At 52.2% G+C, this 23,396-nt stretch overlaps 1 protein-coding gene across 2 annotated transcripts; it reads left to right on the top strand.

The window, feature by feature from the left end:
- The first annotated feature begins 94 nt into the window (after nt 1-94).
- On the top strand, nt 95-16,440 carry SLC35B4 (solute carrier family 35 member B4). 2 transcript variants are annotated; one of them, XM_063397139.1, is made up of 10 exons: nt 95-298; nt 5,420-5,533; nt 6,018-6,120; nt 7,352-7,401; nt 7,993-8,074; nt 9,483-9,543; nt 9,926-10,035; nt 10,208-10,283; nt 10,961-11,036; nt 13,799-16,440. In XM_063397139.1, exons 1-10 carry the CDS (start codon nt 222-224, stop codon nt 14,295-14,297), a joined length of 1,248 nt encoding a protein of 415 aa, XP_063253209.1. In that variant the 5' UTR covers nt 95-221; the 3' UTR covers nt 14,298-16,440. The 2 variants fall into 2 exon arrangements, with proteins under 2 accessions (XP_063253209.1, XP_063253210.1); XM_063397140.1 differs by having other exon boundaries at nt 96-298; nt 13,806-14,201.
- The last annotated feature ends 6,956 nt before the right edge of the window (nt 16,441-23,396 follow it).

The following is a 23,396-nucleotide window of genomic DNA, read 5'->3' as shown; positions in this document are numbered from 1 at the left end:
CCTTCATCTCAGAACTACAACTCCCATCGTGCCCCGCGGCGGGGCGCCCGCCGGGAGCCGCGCTGAGGCGGCGCGGTGCCTGCCGGGAGTTGTAGTCCCGGCGAGCCACCGGCGGCCGGAGGAAGCGGGGGCGGCGGGGCCGGGGCCGGGAGCGGGGCAGAATCCCGGGATCGGGATGCGGGGGCGGCCCGGGACGCCGCCTCGTTGCCCGGAGCGACACCATGCACCCGGCCGTGGCGGTGGGGCTGGTGTTCGGCGGCTGCTGCAGCAACGTGGTGTTCCTGGAGCTGCTGGTCAGGTGCGGGGCCGCGGAGAGGATTTAGGGGAGGGATAAAAAGGTCAGGGAGCCCTTTCCAAAGGGATCGGGGTGAGGCCTCGGGGTGTGTGAGGGGAGGCAGCAGCAGCGGTGCCCGGCTGGGTTTTGGGGGGATTTGGGGTGTGGGGGCACCCGCGGCTGGCACTGAGGGGGTTTAACCCCCTCAGGCCTTGGCGCTCCTCATGGGTGAGCCCGGAGCTGGATCGGGGCGCTGTGTCCCGGCCGGGTGGGGATTTTGGGGATGTTTGCGGGTTGTCCCCTCGGTCCTGGCACGGGGGATGTCCCCTCTCCACGGGCACAGGGACCGGCGTGTCCCCGGCGTGTCCCCAGCGCATCCCGCCCGGCTCCGGAGCTGAAACCCCGCGGAGGAGCCGTGCGGGAGCTGCGCCTGCCGAATGCAGGGAATGTTTCACTCTGGAAGTGCGGTCCTGGGAATCGCCACTCGCTGCAAAGTCACCGAGTCCCCTTGAATCCCCACACTGGGGGCTGAGGGGTTTTGAGGAGCTCAGCTTCCTCACCTTGATGTTTGTGAAGATTTCATCATCCTCACCTTGATGTTCTTGGGGATTTCATCATCCTCACTCTGGTGTTTTTGAGGATCTCAGCTTCCTCACCCTGATGTTTTGGGTCTCACCATCGTCACCATGTTGTTTTGGGGGATCTCAGCTTCCTCACCTTGATATTTTTGAGGATCTCACCATCCTCACCTTGATGTTTTTGAGGATCTCAGCATCCTCACCCGGGTGTTTTTGGGGATCTCATCATCCTCCCCCTGATATTTTTGGGGATCTCACCATCCTCACCCTGATGTTTTTGGGGATCTCACCATCCTCCCCGTGATATTTTTGGGGATCTCACCATCCTCACCCTGATGTTTTTGGGGATCTCACCATCCTCACCCTGGTGTTTTTGAGGATTTCATCATCCTCACCTTGATGTTTTTGGGGATCTCACCATTGTCACCATGATGGTTTTGGGGATCTCACCTTGATGTTTTTGGGGGTCTCACCATCCTCACCTTGATGTGTTTGGGGATCTCACCATCCTCACTCTGATATTTTTGGGGATCTCACCATCCTCCTCACCCTGATGTTTTTGGGGATTTCATCATCCTCACCTTGATGTTTTTGGGGATTTCATCATCCTCACTCTGGTGTTTTTGAGGATCTCAGCTTCCTCACCCTGATGTTTTTGGGGATCTCACCATCCTCACTCTGATATTTTTGAGGATCTCACCATCCTCCTCACCGTGATATTTTGGGGTCTCACCATCATCACCATGTTTTTGGGGATCTCAGCTTCCTCACCTTGATGTTTTTGGGGATTTCACCATACTAACCCTGATGTTTTTGGGGATCTCAGCTTCCTCCCCCTGATGTTTTTGGGGATCTCACCATCCTCACTTTGATGTTTTTATGGATCTCACCATCCTCACCTTAATGTTTTGGGGTCTCACTATTGTCACCATGTTGTTTTGGGGATCTCACCATCATCACCATGGTGGTTTTGGTGATCTCACCTTGATGTTTTTGGGGATCTCAGCTTCCTCACCCTGATGTTTTTGGGGATCTCACCATCCTCACTGTCATATTTTTGGGGATCTCACCATCCTCACCCTGACCATTCTCACCCTGATGTTTTTATGGATCTCATCATCCTCACCCTGATGTTTTGGGGTCTCACCATCGTCACCGTGTTGTTTTTGGGGATCTCAGCTTCCTCACCCTGATGTTTTTGGGATCTCAGCTTCCTCCTCCTGATGTTTTTGGGGATTTCACCATCCTCACTGTGATATTTTTGGGGATCTCACCATCCTCACCCTGACCATTCTCACCCTGATGTTTTTGGGGATTTCATCATCCTCACCCTGATGTTTTTATGGATCTCACCATCCTCACCTTGATGTTTTTGGAGATCTCACCTTGATGTTTTTGGGGATCTCACCATCCTCACCCTGATGGAGGAAGGCTGGAAGGGCTGGGGAGGAAGCAGGGAAAGCCTGACTGGAAATAAAAAGCGATGCCTGCACTGGTTTGGGGTGTAAAACCCCAGTGAGCCAGCGTGGGGCTGAGCCCTCAGTGCACCTCAGCTTTCACAAACAGCCCTGACTCCCTCCCAGCCCATTAATATCCCAGATTATTAAAGGAGAAAGGGTCTGCACATTCCAGCAGTTGGGATATTTGCTCCAATCCAGGCTTCAGCAGGTTGCACAGTCCCTGGATAAATCAAGAAGCAGTTCCTGGAAGAGGAGACCTTGTGTGAGGAGTTGTCTTTGAGGGATTGCTCCAACCTCTGCCTTTCCTGCCTGGCTGCTGTTGCAGCATCAGTGACAGAGCAGGGATGAAAAAAGCAAAAATCCCCTTTGGATCTGGCTTTTTGCCACTCGTGTCTCCTCCAAGCAAACCTTAAACCAAAACATTTGGCCCTGTTCAAAGACTGAATTATTCAAAGGTCACTAAACCCCAGAGCAGCAAATTCCACAAGTCCAATTAAAGCTGCTTTTTACACACAAGACCTTCTTTTAAGCATGTCTTTAAAAATTCCTCCATTCCCAACAACTCATTCCTGTACCTTTTACTTGCCCTTCTCACCTTTAGTCCCAAAATTGGGATGGCACCGATTATTTCGTTGGGTTTTGGGAGGAAAAGTTCCTCCTGCAGCTGGATATCCCCAAAATATGCAAAATCCTGGAGCAGGATCCCAGGAAAAAGCAGTGACCAGGCTGGTGAGGAATAGCAAAGGTGATTGGGAAGAAGTTTGCTCAGGATTTATAAGGGAGGTAAAGGAATGAGAAGTGTTTAGTCTGGAAATGCCTGAGGGCAGACAAAAGACTTTAAACGTGTGGAGAGTGGCTGCAGAGCAGAGGGAGAAATATTTCTGCGGGGCTGTGGAGGCAGAACAAGAAATCTCAAATGTCTTAATTTTAGGGGCTTACATTGGTGTGGAAGGGGTGTAAATCAGGCCCCAAAAATCAGATTTTCTCCCTTTCCATGTGGTGAAGTAGGAGAGAGAGCAGGGATATTTCTTGCTGGGAGGACTCTTCTCTGTTGATTACAGCTGAAGCAGATTTTGGGTTGATAGATCCAGACTTGCCTCATTTTTTAGGTGCATCTGAGTGAGGATTGTGAGCCAAAGAAGGGGCCCTTCCTTATCTCTCTCTTATCAGCCAGCACAAAACCCTGAGTGCCAACACCGCTGATCAAGTGGGGTCGTGTCCAGGGATGTGTGGTCTGGGAGGAGGCAAATTCCAGCCTTGGGTTATCCCAGGTTTGCAGCTCCTGGTGATCCCTCTGGAGCTCAGATCTGCAATCCTGGAGCTTCTGCCTCTGCTTCAAGGTCTCTTCCCTTTCTCCCAGGAACTTTTGGGGAACTTTTCAGCCTCAGCCTTGAGGTTTTATGGATAACAAAGCTGGGGAGAATGTGGGGTTTGGCAGGTGGGCAGAGGGGAGTGGCTCAGGGTGGTGCCAATCCCTGGGAAAAGCAGGGGGAAAGCAGGGGAAAAGCAGGGGGAAAAGCAGGGGGAAAAGCAGGGGAAAAGCAGGGGAAAAAGCAAGGGAAAAAAGCAGGGGGAAAAGCAGGGGGAAAAGCAGGGGGAAAAGCAGGAGAAAAGCAGGGAAAAAGCAGGGGAAAAGCAGGGGGAAAGCAGGGAAAAAGCAGGGGAAAAGCGGGGGAAAAGCAGGGGAAAAGCAGGGAAAAAGCAAGGGAAAAAAGCAGGGGGAAAAGCAGGGGGAAAAGCAGGGAAAAAGCAGGGAAAAAGCAGGGGAAAAGCAGGGAAAAAAGCAAGGGAAAAAAGCAGGGAAAAAAGCAAGGGAAAAAGCAGGGGAAAAGCAGGGGAAAAGCAGGGAAAAAAGCAGGGGGAAAAGCAGGGAAAAAAGCAGGGGGGAAAGCAGGGGGAAAAGCAGGGAAAAAAGCAGGGGGGAAAGCAGGGGGAAAAGCAGGGAAAAAGCAGGGGAAAAGCAGGGAAAAAGCAGGGAAAAAGCAGGGAAAAAGCAGGGAAAAGCAGGGAAGAAGCAGGGAAAAAGCAGGGAAAAGAGGATTTTTCCAGGTGCTGTTGTGTCAGCCCTGCGCTCCCCAGGTCGCTGCTGCTCCTGACAGCTCTGTGGGGTGACAGAGGAGAGCTCAGAGGAGGCAGCTTGGGAATTCCTGTTTTCCAGGGCATCTCCCAGCTTGAATCCTGCAAAACTGCATCCAGGGATAGCACGACTCTCCCAGGAATCCTTGAACTCGGTTTCTGTCTTGCACCAGAACAAAAAAAAAAGAGGAAAGATTCCCAAAATCCCTCTATCTCCCAGGAGCTTTGTCATTATCTGCCCTGTCACGGCCTCCTCTGAGCTCCTGAGGGAGGATCAGGGTGCAGGGAGGCTTTGTTTGGATTCCCTGCTGTGGAATTCCTGTTCCCATGGGATAAACACAAACCTTGCCTTTGCTTTTGGCATTTCTGCGTTCCTGGGTCCCTCTAAGGGGGACAGAAAGGGACTAAGAGGGTCCTTTTTGAGCTCAGACAAAATTTGGAAGCCTTGAGGAGTTGGTGTCACATTAACAAGGTCCATGGATGTCACGTGGGATTTACTGCCAGGAAGTTTTTTGGGCTCCTGTGAGGAGTTTCAGTCCCTTCTAGAACCCACAACCAAAGTTGGGGTTTTTTCTGGGTTTTTTTCTTTTTGGCATCCAGAAATCCCAGGGGAGCCGAAGCTTTTTTAGAGGAGATTGAGCAGATCCGAACCAGGGACACTCCACCAGCACAGACCTGACCTTGGCGCTTCCCTCCTGCAGCGGGAACAGGGAATACTGAATTCCCAGCTGCCTTTTCCTCCCGGGAAAGCAGATCCCCTCAGATTGCCTGACCTCTAACAAACCCAGCAGCTCTGAGCAAGGGATGAGTCCTCCTAAAGCCACTTCCCATGGGAAGGAGGGAGATCCAGCAGATTTTTCTTCCACTTTCTGATCAGTTCCTCTTGGGGAACGTTTGAGGAAGGGCTTTGCACAAACCCTGCGTGGAGCCTCTCCAGGGTGACGCTGGCTGTGGGATAAGGAGCTGCTGCCTCCTTTTATTGGATCCCAGTGCCTGGAATGGCTCTGATGCCTGTTTCTGTGTGCCTGCAGGCAGTTCCCGGGATGTGGGAACATCGTGACCTTCTCCCAGTTCCTCTTCATCGCCGTGGAAGGTTTCATCTTCGAGGCCGACTTTGGGAGGAAGCGCCCGGCCATCCCCATCAGGTACAGCCCCGGGGTTTTCCCGAGCAGGAATCGCCTGGATCTCCCTTATCCCCAAAAAGCTTTTCCTGAAATGGCTTTTCCCTTTGCCCTGTGTGAATCCCATCCATCCTGCAGCATCTTCAGAGCTTTGGGGAGCTGTCAGGCCGGATAAAACCCGCGCTCATTTATCGGGAATTGTTAATGGGAAATCGCCAGAGTTCAGAAGGATCAGAGGGATCAGATCCCTCCCTGCCACAGGAATTTTGCACAGGGAAGAGTTTGCTGTGCTTAAAGAGCTTTTTATCTCTGGGATTTGGTGTGGTGGGAGAGTTTTCCTGGAAAATCACCTAAATTCAGTTCACCTTTCTCCACTGAGCTCGGTGACAGACCCGGGAGCTCCGCTCCGCTCCAGCCCTCTCTGTCCATCCACCATCGTTCCCGAGGGGTCTCTCAGCATCCCAGGGAGGTTCCTGCACACCTCCCCAGGCGTTTTTCCATGTTCCAGGAACTATTTCATCATGGTGGCCATGTTCTTCACCGTCAGCGTGGTCAATAACTACGCCCTGAACCTGAACATCGCGATGCCGCTGCACATGATCTTCCGCTCGGTGAGCCCCCTCCTCCTCCTCCTCTTGCTCCTCCTCCTGGGATCCCATTCCACCATTTCTGCTGGAATTACCCCTGCCACACCCCTGTGGAAATCCTGAACTGCAGCTGGTGGGGGAGAGCAGCCTCGCTCCAAAGGTTTCACTTTATGGTGTTGATGATTAAATTCTGGTTTAATGGACAGACAGGGAAACAGGCTCAGACTGGCTTTGGAATTCCAGAGGTGAGGGGGAAGTGACAGTGGCAAAACCAATCCCAGACTCTGGTTGGCCAAAAGGATCCAGCTTTCCCTGCCACCAAGTGGTTAATGGCAGCTCAGAGAGGTTGGATTTGGGATTTGGGATTTGGGATTCAGCCTAATTCCGCCTGCACACATCTTTGCTTTGGGAAAAAGCCCATTAAACTGCATCCTCACCTGAGTGTGGATGAAAGATCCATTTTAGCCAGGCTAAAAGATCTTTCAAATCCCAAGGAAATGGAGCCCCAGCTGCAGGGAAGAACAAAATCTCCTGATGGGAGCTGTTTTCCCACAGCACGTCCTGGGGGTGGAATATCTGGAGTCAGGAGAGGTTCAGAAGGACAAAACCAGCCCACGCTGAGGGAGACCTGTCCCACGTGAGCTCTGAGGGGTGGTTCTGGTCCTGCAGTCAGTCCTGGAGCTGGGCTCCTGTTCCCAGTTAAACCAGTGGGGTTTGGCCACGTTCTGGTCACACACACTGGAATAAAAGAAGGAGAGGTTCCCTGGCCAGGGGATCCAACCCAGTATCCCCATTCCGAGCTCACCCTCTCCCCTTTTCCTGGAGGAAGGGACTCATGGGATCACTGAGGCAGGAAAAGAACTTTAAACTCAGAGTCCAACCATTCCCACAGTGCCAAGGCCACCACTGCCCCATTGTCCCCAAGTGCCACCCCCACAGGGCTTGGAAAACCCCTCCAGGGATGGGAGCTCCACCCCTGCCCTGGGCAGCTGTGCCAGGGCTGGAAAACCTTTCAGGGCAGGAATTTTCCCAGTATCCAGCCTTGAGGAAGCCATTCCTTCTCCCTGTCAGTTTTTCCTGCTTCAGACCTGGTGTTCCTCTCGGTGCTTTGGCTTCCAGCACACGGAGTTTGCAGCGTCCCTTTGGGATTTTTTGGGATTTTTGTCATTTTTGGGATGAGCGTCCCAGTCTGGAGAATTCTGGCCTGCTCACCTCCTGTTTGGGTTTTCTTTTCCTGTTTTTTTCCTTCCCCCAGGGTTCTCTCATAGCAAGCATGGCTCTAGGAGTCATCATCCTGAAGAAAAGGTAAATCCCAGACTTCCTGTCTTTAAGGAATGGTTTTAATTCTGGTGGGTGTTTTGTGCCATCCCTTTCCCTGTTAAATATTCTTATTTTAATGATGGGAAACTGGGACAGAGCACGTGGAATAGAGGCTGGGATAGTTCCGGGTGGCATTTCCACCTCTTCCTCATTTCTTGGAGGGAATTATGGGCTGGGAAGAGATTTTACACAGCCTCTGTGTTCACTCCTGGCTCTTCTGGAAGTGCTGGCTCTGGCTGGGATGGAGCTCAGTGCCTCCCTTGTGCTGGGGGCTGTGGCTCCAGCAGTGCTGATAACAGGCTGATAACAGGCTGATAACAGGCTGATAACAGGCTGATAACAGGCTGATAACACGCTGATAACGCTGAGCTGTGCCTGCAGAGTCAAGGCTGGAGCTGTGGGATAAACTGGGATAAACGTTGGGAGAAAACCTCTGGAGGTGCTGAGCTGGAGCCAGCTGTCCCTCCCGGGGTGGGGAGGTGGGAATGTGCCAGGTTTGGAGCAGGAATGCCGAGGAGCAGGGGGTGGGCAGTGCCAGGCGGGGTGGGTGACGTGTCCCTTGTCCCTCTTGTGCAGGTACAGCGTGTCCAAGTACACCTCCATAGCCCTGGTGTCCCTGGGCATCTTCACCTGCACCTTCATGTCTGCAAAGCAAGTGGTAAGGGCTGGGATCCTCGGGAATTCCCTTGGATTATTCACGGAGACACGAGGAGTCTCCTGCCTCTGCTCCCCAGGAGCTTTTCCTCCTGGTTTTATTTTCCTGTGGTTTGGATGCACAGACATGTGGGTTTTATTTCACTACAGGTGTCTCCTCACCTGGGAATAAACCTCTTTTTGCTGGGTATAAACCTCTTTTTGCTGGGAATAAACCTCTTTTTTTTTTGCCTCAGAGGTGACAGAAGGAAGCTGCTTTTTCTTGCCGTGTGTTGCAGGCAGGAGCAGGAGAATCCCAAACAAAGCCCAGCCACCTGAATTTTTCCCTTTTTCCATCCCACGAGGGATTGTTGCCTTTCAGGCTGGGTTTTTCCAGGCCTGTTGTCATCCAGCTGACCCTTAAATAAAGAGCAGGAGGGAGGGAAGCAAATCCATGTGGAGATTTTCCTGGGTCAGCTGGTGACAAAAAAATGGCACAAAGTGGCAGCCAGGGGAAAACTGGCTGCACTTAATCCAGCTGGGAGAGGCTGGAAACGAAGGGGAAATGAAATCAAAGCTCCACATTCCCCATCATTTCCGAGCTCTTTGTCCTCAGAAGAGCTGAGAGAGTGCTGGGCTCTGTGTCAGTCCAGGGATGGAATTTTGGGGTCGAGCTGGCGCTGTGGCAAAGGGAATAATTTGATTTTCCCTGAAGCACAGAGCTGAGGGAGAGCTGGGCTCTGTGTCAGTCCAGGGATGGAATTTTGGCAGCTGTGGCAAAGGGAATAATCTGATTTTTCCTGAACCACAGAGCTGAGGGAGAGCTGGGCTCTGTGTCAGTCCAGGGATGGAATTTTGGCAGCTGTGGCAAAGGGAATAATCTGAATTTCCCTGAACCACGGGCACAGAGCTGTGCCCTCAGCCCTCTGTCCTCGATTCCCTGACCACAGGCCCGGATTTGGGGCTGGTTTAGCTCCTGACTGGGGCTGGGCCAGAGCTGTTATTGCTTCCTACAGCTCTGGGATGGGGACACGGGAATGTGGGAATGGGGACATGGGAACTTGGGAATGGGATGGGGAACAGGGACCTGGGAATGGGCTGGGGACATGGGAACTTGGGAATGGGGGCACAGGAATCTGGGAATGGGGGCACAGGAATCTGGGAATGGGGACACAGGAGTCTGGGAATGGGATAGGGATGCAGGAACCTGGGAATGGAGACACAGGAACCTGGGAAGGGGCTGGCTTTGAGAGCTGGAAAAGCGACAGTGATTATTTTTGTGGTTGAAGGAGTTGAGTTTCATCAAAGGCCGTTCCTTTTTTGCTGGAATCTCTGCATTCCCTGGAGCAGGGTGGGAAGGCTGTGGCAGGAGGGAGGTGTGGGGCAGCCACAGGGACCCGGTGGCTCTTGGTGACTCTCGTGTCTCCCTTCAGGCTTCTGACTCCAGCTTAAATGAAGAGGACGGACCCCAGGCTTTCCTCTGGTGGCTGCTGGGTATGTGGGAGCCATATTTCCGGGATACTGGCAGGACTCTGGGAATTCTCTTGGCAAGAGCAGCCCTGCCTGGAGCAGAGAGGGAGAGGGGCTGGAGCTGTTCCTGTGTTCCTTCAGCACAGGATTTCACCGAGGAGGTTTAGGAGGAGGTTTAAAGTCTGTTTTTTCTACCTCCACCCTGGGCCTGTTGGTGGCTCTTTGGGAAATCTGGGATTGATTGTTGTCGGTGCATCCCTGGTATTTTCTGGACATCTCTGGGATCTCAGCCTGGGATCAAAGCCAAGAATCGTTATCAGTTTTCTTGTCAAGTCTGGGCAGTTTGGGGTTGTTTTTGTTCCCAGGTTTGGTGAGTCGAAGCTGCAGGGCTGCGCTTCCCTTCCAGGTATTGCTGCCCTCACCTTTGCCCTGCTGATGTCTGCCAGGATGGGGATTTTCCAGGAGACTCTGTACCAGAAATTTGGGAAGCACTCCAAGGAGGCTCTGTTCTACAACGTGAGTCCCTGGGGCTTTCCCTGCTCCGAGGCCCTTTCCGCTCCTGGGCTGGCACAAAAAGGATCCCACACTGCCAGGACGGACCAGAGCTCTGATCCAGCCGCCTTCCAGCCGGGAATTGGGGTGGATTCCCATCCCCTGGTCCCACCATGGATCTGTTTCTCCCCCCCAGCACGCCCTGCCTCTCCCTGGATTCCTGCTCCTGGCTCCCAACATTTACCAGCACGCCGTGCTCTTCAACCAGTCTGGTGAGTGCTGTGCCCAGGGATCCTGGGCTCTCCTGTCCTCTGGAAAACCCTCTGGGAAGTTTCCTCCCTGTGTCTTGGGGTGTTCCAAGCCCTTTGAATTTTGAGGGATTTGCAGGAAGGAATTCTTGGCTGGGAGGGTGGGGAGGGGCTGGGCTGGAATTCCCAGAGAAGATGGAATTCCCACATCCAGCTGCCCCTGGATCCCTGGAAGTGTCCAAGGCCAGGCTGGATGGGCTTGGAGCACCCTGGGGTGGTGGCAGGGGGTGGAATTTAAGGAACCATTCCATGATTCCATGATGAAAGCCCAAGTTTCCTACTAATTCCCACACACCAGCCCCATCCAGGAATGATCCCTGGGAAGAGGAAGGGAGTACCAGGAGTACCAGGACCTAATCCTCAATAAGGGATATAAACATGGACCTGCTGGGATTTTTCCTGGAGCTTCCCAGGGTTTGCCATGGGAACAGAGTGGATTCCTCCAGCATGAGAGCTCCAACACAGGACAGCAAGACAGAGCTTTTCTCCCAATATTTTCCCTAATTTTTCCTTTTTTCCTCTCCGGAATTCCAAGCAGAAGGGCTGTGTAAGGCTGCAGGAGTCCTGGATAGTCCTGGGAAGGAGAGAGAGGCTCCTCCAGCCGTGACCTCATCCCCTCATCCCGTCCTTTTTCCCTGCAGAGCCGTTCCAGGTGCCGGTGATCGGCCTCACCCTGCCAATCATGTGGTTCTACCTCCTCATGAACGTCATCACCCAGTATCCTTTATCCTTTATCCTTTATCCTTCATCCCAGTGGGATAAAGCAGGATTGGGGTTGGGTTCCTAAATCCTTGGAGCCTTCCCTGCCCTCGGGAGCTGCTGTTGGTGGAATTCCAAAAATACGGGGAAAGGGAACCGCTGGTTTTGAGGCTGGACTCGATCATCTCAAAGGTCTTTTCCAGCCTGGTTTGTTCTGGGATTCTGGGACTTGTGTCCATGGAAATGGAGGAGTTTGGAGCTTCCCTTGGCTCCGTGGCAGGGATTGTCACCCTTTGCCAACACTGGGGGAACTGGGAGAGTTGGGATGTCCCTGAGTTTGTAGGATCCAGTTCGAACCCAGCTAATCCCAGAAGGGAATTTCCCCCCTGCACACCGGGCTGCCCATCCCCTGCTCTTTGTCATTCCCAGAGGGAATCCCCAGCCTCCATCCCTGCCATCCCTTAACCCCCTGGCTCCCAGGAGGAGGTAAATCCTTGGAGTCCTCCCTGCCCTTGGGAGCTGCTCTTGGTGGAACTCCAAAAATACAGGGAAAGGGAACCGCTGGTTTTTAGGTTGGACTCGATCATCTTAAAGATGTTTTCCAGCCTGGTTTGTTCTGGGATTCTGGGACTTGTGCTCCATGGAAATGGAGGAGTTTCGAGCTTCTGTTGTCAGCCCCAGCTGCTCCAATGGGGGCACCTGAGATTTGGGGTTTCCCTGAGCTCGTAGGGTCCTGTTCCAACCATCCCAGGAGGGAATTTCCCCATCCAAACCAGGCTGCCCATCCCCTGCTCCTCGCCATTCCCAGAGGGAATCCCCAGCCTCCATCCCTTCCATCCCTTAACCCCCGTGGCTCCCAGGAGGAGGTAAATCCTTGGAGCCTTCCCTGCCCTCGGGAGCTGCTGTTGGTGGAACTCCAAAAATACAGGGAAAGGGAACCGCTGGTTTTTGAGGCTGGACTCGATCATCTCAAAGGTCTTTTCCAGCCTGGTTTGTTCTGGGATTCTGGGACTTGTGCTCCATGGAAATGGAGGAGTTTGGAGCTTCTGTTGTCAGCCCCAGCTGCTCCAGTGGGGGCATCTGAGATTTGGGATGTCCCTGAGTTTGTAGGGTCCTGTTCCAACCATCCCAGGAGGGAATTTCCCCACCCGGCTGCCCATCCCCTGCTCTTTGTCATTCCCAGAGGGAACCCCCAGCCTCCATCCCTGCCATCCCTTAACCCCCTGGCTCCCAGGAGGAGGTAAATCCTTGGAGCCTTCCCTGCCCTCGGGAGCTGCTGTTGGTGGAATTCCAAAAATACGGGGAAAGGGAACTGCGGGTTTTTAGGTTGGACTCGATCATCTCAAAGGTCTTTTCCAGCCTGGTTTGTTCTGGGATTCTGGGACTTGTGCTCCTTGGAAATGGAGGAGTTTGGAGCTTCCCTTGGCTCCGTGGCAGGGATTGTCACCCTTTGCCAACACTGGGGGAACTGGGAGAGTTGGGATGTCCCTGAGTTTGTAGGATCCAGTTCGAACCCAGCTCATCAGGAGGGAATTCCCCCTGCACACCTGGCTGCCCATCCCCTGCTCCTCCCCATTCCCAGAGGGAATCCCAGACCTCCATCCCTGCCATCCCTTGACCCCTCCTCCCAGGAGGAGGTAAATCCTTGGAGTCCTCCCTGCCCTCGGGAGGTGCTTTTGATGGAACTCCAAAAATACGGGGAAAGGGAACCGCTGGTTTTGAGGTTGGACTTGATCATCTCAAAGGTCTTTTCCAGCGTGGTTCATTGTGGAATTCTGGGACTTGTGTCCATGGAAATGGAGGAGTTTTGAGCTTCTGTTGTCAGCCCCAGCTGCTCCAGTGGGGGCACCTGAGATTTGGGGTTTCCCTGAGCTCGTAGGGTCCTGTTCCAACCCTGATCCCAGGAGGGAATTTCCCCATCCAAACCAGGCTGCCCATCCCCTGCTCCTCCGCATTCCCAGAGGGAATCCCCAACCTCCCTCCCTGCCATCCCTTAACCCCCGTGGCTCCCAGGAGGAGGTAAATCCTTGGAGTCCTCCCTGCCCTTGGGAGCTGCTCTTGGTGGAACTCCAAAAATACGGGGAAAAGGAACCGCTGTTTTTGAAGCTGGGCTTGATCATCTCAAAGGTCTTTTCCAGCCTGGTTTGTTGTGGGATTCTGGGACTTGTGCTCCATGGAAATGGAGAAGTTTGGAGCTTCTGTTGTCAGCCCCAGCTGCTCCAGTGGGGGCATCTGAGATTTGGGATGTCCCTGAGTTTGTAGGGTCCTGTTCCAACCATCCCAGGAGGGAATTTCCTCAGCCGGCTGCCCATCCCCTGCTCTTTGTCATTCCCAGAGGGAATCCCCAGCCTCCATCCCTGCCATCCCTTAACCCCTGTGGCTCCCAGGAGGAGGTAAATCCTTGGAGCCTTCCCTGCCCTCGGGAGCTGCTGTTGGTGGAATTCCAAAAATACAGGGAAAGGGAACTGCGGGTTTTGAGGCTGGGCTTGATCATCTCAAAGGTCTTTTCCAGCCTGGTTTGTTGTGGGATTCTGGGAGTTATGCTTCATGGAAATGGAGGAGTTTGGAGCTTCCCTTGGCTCCGTGGCAGGGATTGTCACCCTTTGCCAACACTGGGGGAACTGGGAGAGTTGGGATGTCCCTGAGTTTGTAGGATCCAGTTCGAACCCAGCTCATCAGGAGGGAATTCCCCCTGCACACCGGGCTGCCCATCCCCTGCTCATCCCCATTCCCAGAGGGAATCCCAAACCTCCCTCCCTGCCATCCCTTAACCCCCGTGGCTCCCAGGTACGTCTGCATCCGCGGCGTCTTCATCCTGACCACGGAGTGCCCGTCGCTGACGGTGACGCTGGTGGTGACGCTGCGCAAGTTCGTCAGCCTCATCTTCTCCATCCTCTACTTCCGCAACCCCTTCACGGGCTGGCACTGGCTGGGCACCGCCTTCGTCTTCGTGGGCACCCTGATGTACACCGAGGTGTGGAACAGCCTCCGGAGCCGCTGCCGCAGCACCGGGGGACCCAAGCGGGAGTGAATCCCGGGCTGTTCCCGCACGGACCTTTCTGTTGTTTTCCAGAGCAGAGCAGGGAGCCCCCAGCCCCTCCGGGGGTGTTTTTATCACAGGGGAGGTGTTGGCTGTGCCAAGCTCCTGGGAAAACGGGGAACTTTAGGAATGGATCATGGAGAAACAATCTGGTTGTTTTTTTGCCAGTCAGCATTTTTTTTGCTTCCGATTTTTCCTCCTTTTTTGGTTTTTTTTTCCATTGGAATAACCCTTTTTAAGGAAAAGCTGACCCAGAGCTTTGCTGAGCCCAACTTTTATGCTGTTGGCTTGGATCAGCTGGACCCTGAGCCAGGCTGGTGCTGTCCTTTAATTGTCCCAGTGTGTGGAGCTGGTGGTGGCTGAGCCCCATTCCAGTGGGATCCCTGGAATCCCTGGGAGGATGTGGGATACAGCCCCAGCTGGAGCTCCCAGTGGATCCTCAGAGGGCTGGGTTTGCTCTCCCTTTCCCGCTTCTCCTCCCATCCCTTGGGATCAGCTTCCTCATGGCTTTGGTGTCAGCCTGGCACGGGCTGCCTGTCCCTCAGTGTCACCCCTGGGTGGCTTTCCTGGAATTTCCCTGCGGTTTTCCTGGAGCAGCCCCTTGTTCCTGCCTGGTTCATTGGATCCCTGGATCCAGGGATTGGTGGTGCTGCTGTCCCTGCTCAGCTGGGCCAGCTGAGGCATCCAGGAGAGATAAAAGTGGTTTAATAACAAAGGAAAAACGATGGAAAACAAATCCCAAAGGGATGGAAAGGCAGCGCCTCCCTCCCAGGCATTCCCTGAGCCAAGGTCACCTTTCCTAAACTACTTCCTTTTATTTTTATCAGATCTCTGGGATAATCCCCAGCTTTCCATGGCCTCATCCTTGCTGGGAGGCAGAGTGGGAAAAGGGAAAAGATCCTTGCTGTGCTGGGAGCTTTAATCCCAAATCCCAGTGTGGGAACAGGGAACTCCATCCCAGGCAGAGCCAGCCTGGTGCTGCCAGGACCTGCAGCTCCACCCTGGGGTCCTGAAGGATTTTTTTTCCCCCCAGTTTCCATTTTTCCTGAGCCGGAAAAAGCTGCATTTCCAGTGCCATGGGATTTTTCCAGGGATTTTGTGGATGGGGTGACCTGGTGTAGGCCAGGTGTTCCAGCTGCTCGTGGTGGCTCCAGGAGGGACCCAGGGAGAAGCAAAACCTTTTATCCCTGATTTTCATCTCCCAGGATCTTCACACGGAGCTTCAGCTGGGACTGGGGAGGTGGGGGAGCCAACAGAAATTTGGGATGAAGGATTTTAGGAGCAGGGAGTAACTGGTGAGGTTCTTCAGAGACCAAACACGGCGGGGAAACACCGGAGCCACAAATCGAGGTCTGCGCGTGTTTTATCCAGGGATTGGTTGTTTGATCCAGGGATTGTTGGATCCAGGGATTGTAGGATCCAGGGATTGTTGGATCCAGGGATTGTTTGATCCAGGGATTGTTTTCTCCAGGGATTGTTGGATCCAGGGATTGTTTTAGCCAGGGATTGTTTTAGCCAGGGATTGTTTTAGCCAGGGATTGTTGGATCCAGGGATTGTTTTAGCCAGGGATTGTTGGATCCAGGGATTGTTGGATCCAGGGATTGTTGGATCCAGGGACTGTAGGATCCAGAGATTGTAGGATCCAGGGATTGTAGGATCCAGGGACTGTTTTATCCAGGGATTGTTTGATCCAGGGACTGTTGGATCCAGGGATTGTAGGATCCAGGGATTGTAGGATCCAGGCATTGTAGGATCCAGGGATTGTTTGATCCAGGGATTGTTTGATCCAGGGACTGTTGGATCCAGGGATTGTTGGATCCAGGGATTGTAGGATCCAGGGATTGAGCAGAGCTGACACGGAGCTGCTCCCAACATTCTGTGCACACTCCGGGTCCCTACTCCTCTCCAAGCCCTTGCATGTTGTCCCCAGTTCCCGTGGGACACGGGAATATTTTGGGGGATTTGGGCATTCCCCTTTTTTTTAACCATGTGCTTTTCACTCCCAGCACATCAACCGTGCGTTGTTTGCTGCTGTCAGGGGGAATTTTTTTAACTTCCCGGCGTGATCAGTGTGTCTGGAATATTTATGGAGCCGCAGGAGTGGCAGCGATTCCCTTCCTGCTGGAGGACAGAGGAGGAAAGGTCCAGGCAGAAGGGCCTCGTTAGCCAAAATTAATTAAACCCAGGCCTCCCCTCCGCTGATTAGTTCAGGTTTAATGTTTGTGTAGAGATCAGAGCACCTATTTTTTAGCAGAGGCTGGAAAAGGGAAGGAGCCCGACCGCTCTTGGGGTGGCTGGTTGGGTTCAGGGTGGGGTTTGGGTTGGTTTTTTTAAAGTGAAATAAATCTGTATCCTCTTCAAAGGCTGTTGGGTTTGGTTCTCCTTTCGTGCTTTGCTGGTGGCTGGAAAATTTAATGGAATCCTGGAATTGTTTAGGTTGGAAAAGCCCTCTAAGATCATCCAGCCGTTCCCAGCAGTGCCAAGGCCACCACCAGTGAATGTCCCCAAGTGCCACATCCACACTGCTCTGAAATGAATCCCCCTGGGATGGGGACTTCCAGCCCTTTCCATGAAGAAATTTTCCATGAATATCCAATCTAAATGACAACTCACCATTTTTCTTTAATATGAGAGAAAATGGGAAAGACTCAGCCTGGCTGGGTGGGGTTCAGGAGAAGACCCCACCGTCAGATCCAGGTGTCCCCAAATCCAGCACCAGTGGGAAAATGGAGCGGTTGGGGCGGAGGAAATTTGGGATTTGAGGTCCCTAGGCAAGACTCAAATCTTCAGAATCTGAGGTTCTCCAGAAAGACTCAAATTCTCAAATCAGAATTTGAGAATATTCTTCTCCCAAGACTCAAATTTTCAAACCATCAGAATTTGAGGTTTCCAAAAAGATTCAATTCCTTAAACCATCAGAATTTGAGATTCTTCAAAAAGAGTAAAAAAAAAATCTTAAAATGTCAGAATTTCAGGTTCTTCAGAAACTGAAGTCCTTAAAACATTGAAATTTGAGGTTCTCCAAAAAGACTCAAAGCCTCAAATCAGAATTTGAGGTTCTCCAAAAAGACCAAAATCCCTAAATCATCAAAATCTGAGGTTCTCCAAAAAGGCTCGAATCCTCAAACCATCAGAATCTGAGGTTCTCCAAAAAAACTCAAATCCTCAAATCAGAATTTGAGGTTCTCAAAAAAGACTCAAAATTCTCATGGTCTGAGAATTTGAATCTTCCCAGGCAAGACTCAAATCTTCCTCGGAATCTGAGGTTCTCCCAAAAGATTCAAATCAGAATTTGAGGTTCTCCAGAAAGATTCAATTCCTCAAACCATCAGAATTTGAGATTCTTCAAAAATGATCAAAATCTTAAAATGTCAGAATTTGAGGTTCTTCAGAGACTGAAGTCCTTAAAACATTGAAATTCGAGGTTCTCCAAAAAGATCCAAATCCTCAAATCAGGATTTGAGGTTCTCCAAAAAGACTGAAGTCCTTAAATCATCAAAATCTGAGATTTTTCTAAAAATACTCAAATCCTCAAATATCAATTTCAGGTTCTCCCAAAACCTCAAATACTTAAATCAGAATTTCAGGTTCTCCTAAAAGACTCAAATCAGAATTTGAGGTTCTCCAAAAAGATTCAAATGCTCAAAACCATCAGAATTTGAGGTTCCTTGTGTCGCGGTGCCCACTAGAGTCCACCGACTCTGTCCCCGGCAAGCCCAGGCGCGGCGACAGGCGTTCAGTGGGGTCAGCCTGCAAGCAGCGCAGGCAGGGCTGACTCCCTTGGGTTCTTATCCCTGAGAGGCTCTTGTGAGCGGTGTTGAAGCGACAGGCAGTGGAAAGAAAGGAGGAGTCAGTTCTGAGTGCACAGAGGGTTTATTAAAAACACCTCCTCAGCCCAGAACTGGCCGAGGCAGGGAGGGTGCAGTGGGTTTTTGTTAGGGGCTGGCTGGGAGGAGCAAGGGGAGTGGTTGGCTATCACTAGCCAACCGGGAACAGTTGCTGAGGGACCCAGGGGTGGGGATACATAACGTGGACTAATCAGGAGAGGGTAGGAGGGGAGTTACAAAGGCGGGAAGGGTAACAGACACATCTAACAAATGTGGGCTAAAAATAACTCACTGTGAGGGAGAGTGAAGGAACAAAGGAATATTAATGAGGGGGGGGTGAGGGTACAGAGAACCAAACTTTTACAGAGAACATAATTGAATTAAAACACTGCCACATCTCCCCCTTTTCTTTTAATTAAAATGAACGAAACTGAGGGGGGTCCGGCAGGTACTCGGAGTCTGGATAGCATTCGGCGAACCATTCTTGCTGTGTTGGCCACTGATCATGAGGTAGATTTTCGCCGTTGTCCTCCTCATCAAACTCCTCTTCAAACTCCTCCAAGTCTTCATCAGGAGCCGTGGCCATGGTGACCCGAGCAGCAGCCGGAGTGGGGAGAGATGTGGAATTCGAAACTAACTTAAACAACATTCTCCTGATTAGTCCGAACGCAATGCTGATAATTAAAATAATAAATAGGATTAACAAACAAGTTCTTAAAATTGACCCGACCCAACCTGAAAGCCCCCAACCCTTGAAAATATTGCTCATCCAATCATCAGTTTCCTTCTTTATATCACCAATCATGCCTCGCATCTGCTCAATGAGTCTCCGTGTGCTCTCTGCCCGTGTAGATAAATTAAAACAACATAGACCCTCAAACTCCTCACACGAGTGACCGTGGAGGAGTAAGAGGTAATCTATGGCCGCCCGATTTTGGAGGGTGGCTTGTCTCGTTATGTCCTCATCTTGAAGGAGGTTGAATAGGGTACTGGAGGTTAAATTGGCTTGCTTCGCCACCCAACATTCCAAATGTCCCAATTCGCCCATGGCCTTTGCAATCGAGACCCATGGGGCAAAGATTGTGATTGCAACCCCTTTAGCCTTGCTCCAATGAATAATTTCCGAGTTGCAATCAGGATCCAATGTCTTAAGATCTCTTTTAGAAACAGCCAATCCATGTGCACCACTTTGTTTTTGTTGCTTTTCCTTCCATCCCATAATTTGAGTTTTGTTGGGTGTAAACAGCCCTACCTTCCCTAGGGTGCACGGACCTCCGGAAAGATGAGAGGGGATGCCTGCCCAAGCCCGATCACCGCAAATCATGAAAACTCCCTTGGGTAATTTCTTGGGGTGATTATAAATTTGTGGGGGGAGTATTCCCTGGGTAATTCCTCTGCACCATGATCTTGGACGATACAGTGCATTAGATTGCACCACATGCTTCGTTTTGGGGTCCAAAGCGTTCGCCGAATTGCTGAAATAAATACAGTAGGGGGCTTTGGCCGAACCGAGGAGTTCCAGCTCCTGCGGTTCTTCCTTCAAATTTTGTAAATGGAAAAAGAAATTTCTCCAGGTGATAAAAGCATTACCACGGGGGGCTACCTTGCTTATGCGGTGTGCATAGTACAATAATCTCTCGGGCAGCTCGTGTTTCTGGAAAGGGATCCCCACGAGGCACGTGGACATTGGGTCAGAGGCGGAGGCTTCATTGAGGCAGATGTGGTCCTGTCCCAATGACTTAGCTAGCAAAGCCCACACGTTGGTCCGAGGCTGCGGGACAATCCATGCTTGGTTCATCGCTAGCAGATTGGTGAGGAGCAGGATGGTCGGGAGGCTCAGCATTTTGGGTCCGGGCCTGAAAAATAAAACTGGGGGACAAAAGGTTAACTGAAATAAGTGAAGGGCAGGGTGTGGTCCCATTCCCACAAAGTGGGGAGAGGGGGTCGGGAGGAGACTTTCCTTCGGCGGCGGAATGCCGCCGAGGCAACCTGCGGCACACCATCCTCACGCTCCCTCTTCCTTCTGATGTACGGCTTCACCCACTTGGAGGGTACCCATTTGATCCCGGTAGGCGTGAGGACGCAGGCGTACCCACGCCCCCACGTCACCAGGTCAAATGGGCCCTCCACTTTCCCTGACTCAGGCGATCTCACCAGCACAGGAGGTTTAGGGTCGTATTGCCACTCTTTGTTGCACCCAAAGTGTGTAGTTATTGGTGGGTTGGGACTTTCAAAAGAACAGTTCAGGAAGTTGATGACGTAAAGGGCTCTGGCCAATCTTATCGCCGGCGGCTCCACCTTTAATACCCTCTGTTGTTGTTTAAGGACCCTTTTGATCTCCTGGTGGGTCCGTTCCACGATTGCTTGGCCTGTGGGGGAGTGGGGGATGCCTGTCTTGTGCTCCACTCCCCATTGCTGCAGGAAGCTGGCAAATTCCCTGGATGTGTACGCAGGGCCGTTGTCTGTTTTGATCCCCTTGGGGATGCCCATGAATGAGAAGGCCTGAACAAGGTGTTGGATGGCATGTTGGGCCCTCTCGCCTGCGTGCGCAGAGGCATAGACAGCGCCAGAGAAGGTATCGACGGATACATGTACGTATTTCAGTCTCCCAAAAGATGTAATATGGGTGACATCCGTCTGCCAGAGTTCGCAGCTCTCCAACCCGCGGGGGTTGACTCCGGCATGCAGGGTAGGCACGGCATGGGACTGGCATGAAGGACACGAGCCGACGATCGCCTTAGCCTGCTGACGCGTGAGGTGAAAGCGTCGAGCAAGACTAGGCGCGTTCTGGTGGAATAACTGATGGCTGAGCTTGGCCTGCTCGAAGACGTCAGGCAATGGGGCTATCGCTACAGGGGCAGCAAGAGCATCAGCTCTCCTGTTACCCTCAGCAATAAACCCTGGCAAATCAGTATGTGACCTAGTATGCATCACATAGAATGGCTGCTCTCGGTGGGAGACAAGCTTGACTAATTTCGAGAGCTGCTCATATAGAGCTGTGTTGGACACCTCCTGTAAAATGGCCTGATCTGCTCTAGATACCACCCCCGCCACGTACGCGGAGTCGGTTACAATGTTGAGAGGTCCAGGGAATCTCTCAAGTGCCCTGACGACAGCGGCCAACTCGGCTATTTGAGGTGAACCCTCAACAACTTCAATATCTGCCTCCCACTGCCGAGTTTTGGGGTCCTCCCAAGTCATCACTGACTTGTGAGAACTCCCGGACGCGTCTGTAAAAACTGTCAGAGCATCAAGAGGTCTCCTGCTCTGGACACTCCTTAGAGCCAATTTGAATGCTACCTCTGAATTAAATAATTTGTGGGCCGGCCGATGAATTGAAATTTGCCCCGTAAAGGAATCTAGAGCGAATTGGAGTGCTTCGTTCTCTTGAAGCAGGTGTTCCAACATAGGTTTTGTCATTTGGCCCGTTGAAAGCCCAATTGGCATGTGAATACATTCAAAGTCACATCCGGCCAAATCCTTCATCCGCGTTCTTGCTTTGCGGATTAGCTCAGCCATGAGTTCTTGCGGCTGTGTCATTCTCTTGGGCCGGTGATGGCTGAGAAAGACCCACTCTATGATAAGAAGAGGGTCCTTTCTGCCTTGGCCCTTGGTGTTGTGCACTGGTGTTTTTGCGCGTGTGTCCCATTGAAAAATGATCCCGTGTAGATGTGGCAGCTTACCCATGATGATAAAGTGGAAGGGAAGCTCGGGATCACACCTGTGTGCCTGTCTCGATGACATCGCCTGCTGTACCTTCTCCAACGTTGCTTTTGCCTCTGCGGTAAGCACCCTAGGAGAACTGAGCTCCTCTCCCCCTTTCAATAAATTGAAAAGAGGGGCTAGATCCTCAGTGGTCAGACCTAGCCAGGGCCTTACCCAGTTCAAAGCACCGCAGAGCTGATGGACATCTGCAAGGGTACGGACATCTGTCCGAATCTCCAATTTTTGAGGAACAATGGTCCTCTTACCGATTTCCAGACCCAGGTACTTCCAGGGTGGCATCCTTTGAATCTTGTCCTGTTGCAGCTCGAACCCTGCAGCAACTAACGAATCCGTTACTAGGTCAAGCGCACGTGTAAGTTCATCCTCCGTCGGCGCGCAAACGAGGATGTCATCCATGTAGTGATGGATGACAACCCCCTCCGCGGCTGCGCGCACGGGGTGCAGCAAGGAAGAGACGTATTGCTGGCACATCACTGGAGAGTTCTTCATCCCTTGGGGGAGCACTCTCCAGTGGTATCTCTTCCTTGGGGCCGCTCGGTTGATAGAAGGAACCGAGAAGGCGAAACGTGGGGCATCATCCGGGTGAAGAGGAATTTGGAAGAAACAGTCTTTTATATCTATTACGGCCAGATTCCAATTTCGGGGCAGCATGGTTGGGGAAGGCATTCCTGGTTGGAGAGACCCCATATCCTCAATGACATCGTTAATTTGTCTGAGGTCGTGGAGGAGGCGCCATCGTTTTTTGTCACTCTTACGAATGACAAAAACGGGCGAATTCCATGGAGAGTTAGTTTCCACGATATGGCCTTTAGCCAACTGCTCCTCCACGAGCTCTTCAAGCGCCTTTAATTTTTCTTTTGTTAGCGGCCACTGCTCGACCCAAACTGGTTTATCTGTTTTCCAATTCAGTTTTAGGGTCGGGCGCTTCTCAGCAGCCGCTGCCCGAAAATTTTGTGAGGGGTCGGGAATGTCAATTGTGACCCCCCACTGGGCCATGAGGTCTCTTCCAAGCAGGGGCTCCTTGTAGTCTAAAACAAAAGGACGAACAGCAGCCAATTGTCCTTTTGGCCCCTTAATTTGTACCACGCTTTTTGATTGTTTCGCTGATTGGAACCCTCCTACACCCTGGATTTGTCCATCCACGTCTTCCAAGGCCCAATGCGACGGCCATTCCGCGGTGGGGATGATCGTCACATCCGCCCCCGTGTCGAAGACCAGGTCTTTGTCAACGGACTCATCCCCCACAGTGAGTGTGCATCGCACCAAGGGCTTTCGTGTGGAAATGTAATGCACTGTGTTGACTGTGAATGTGAGGTGTTCAGGGTCACCGCATGGGATGGCCTGAGCGATGACCTGGCCCTTGGGCAAAAATGTGGGCGGATGAGTACAGCGCAGCCAGAGAATGAGGGCCCTGGGGTTGTTGTGAAGTGTCCCCGGGACTATCTCAATCTCCTGCGGAGTGTATTTGCAATCACCGACGACGATGAACTTACCTTCGCCGGTCATTGGCCAGTGGCGCAACTTCCTGGGGTTGATGGTCACGAAGTGAAAGTCCCTGTCCTTCAGGTGCAACGGGCTGGTGAGATGCAACCTGTAGGGTTCGTAAAAGGAAGAGGTGGTGAGTATTGGTTTGGCAATGTCCTTTTGAAGAGTTGTCCAGTCCGGTGAAAAGTCTCCTTGTGATTGACCCCCTTTTGAATTCCCTGCCCGGTCCACCCGATTGGGGTCTTCACGCTGGGTGGACCCGCGCTCCCCCTTTAGTTTTTTTGGTGTCCATGGGAAGG

Source organism: Prinia subflava, chromosome 4 (genome assembly GCF_021018805.1).
Source record: "Prinia subflava isolate CZ2003 ecotype Zambia chromosome 4, Cam_Psub_1.2, whole genome shotgun sequence".
NCBI lineage: Eukaryota > Metazoa > Chordata > Aves > Passeriformes > Cisticolidae > Prinia > Prinia subflava.
This window is presented reverse-complemented; position numbering and strand designations above follow the sequence as displayed.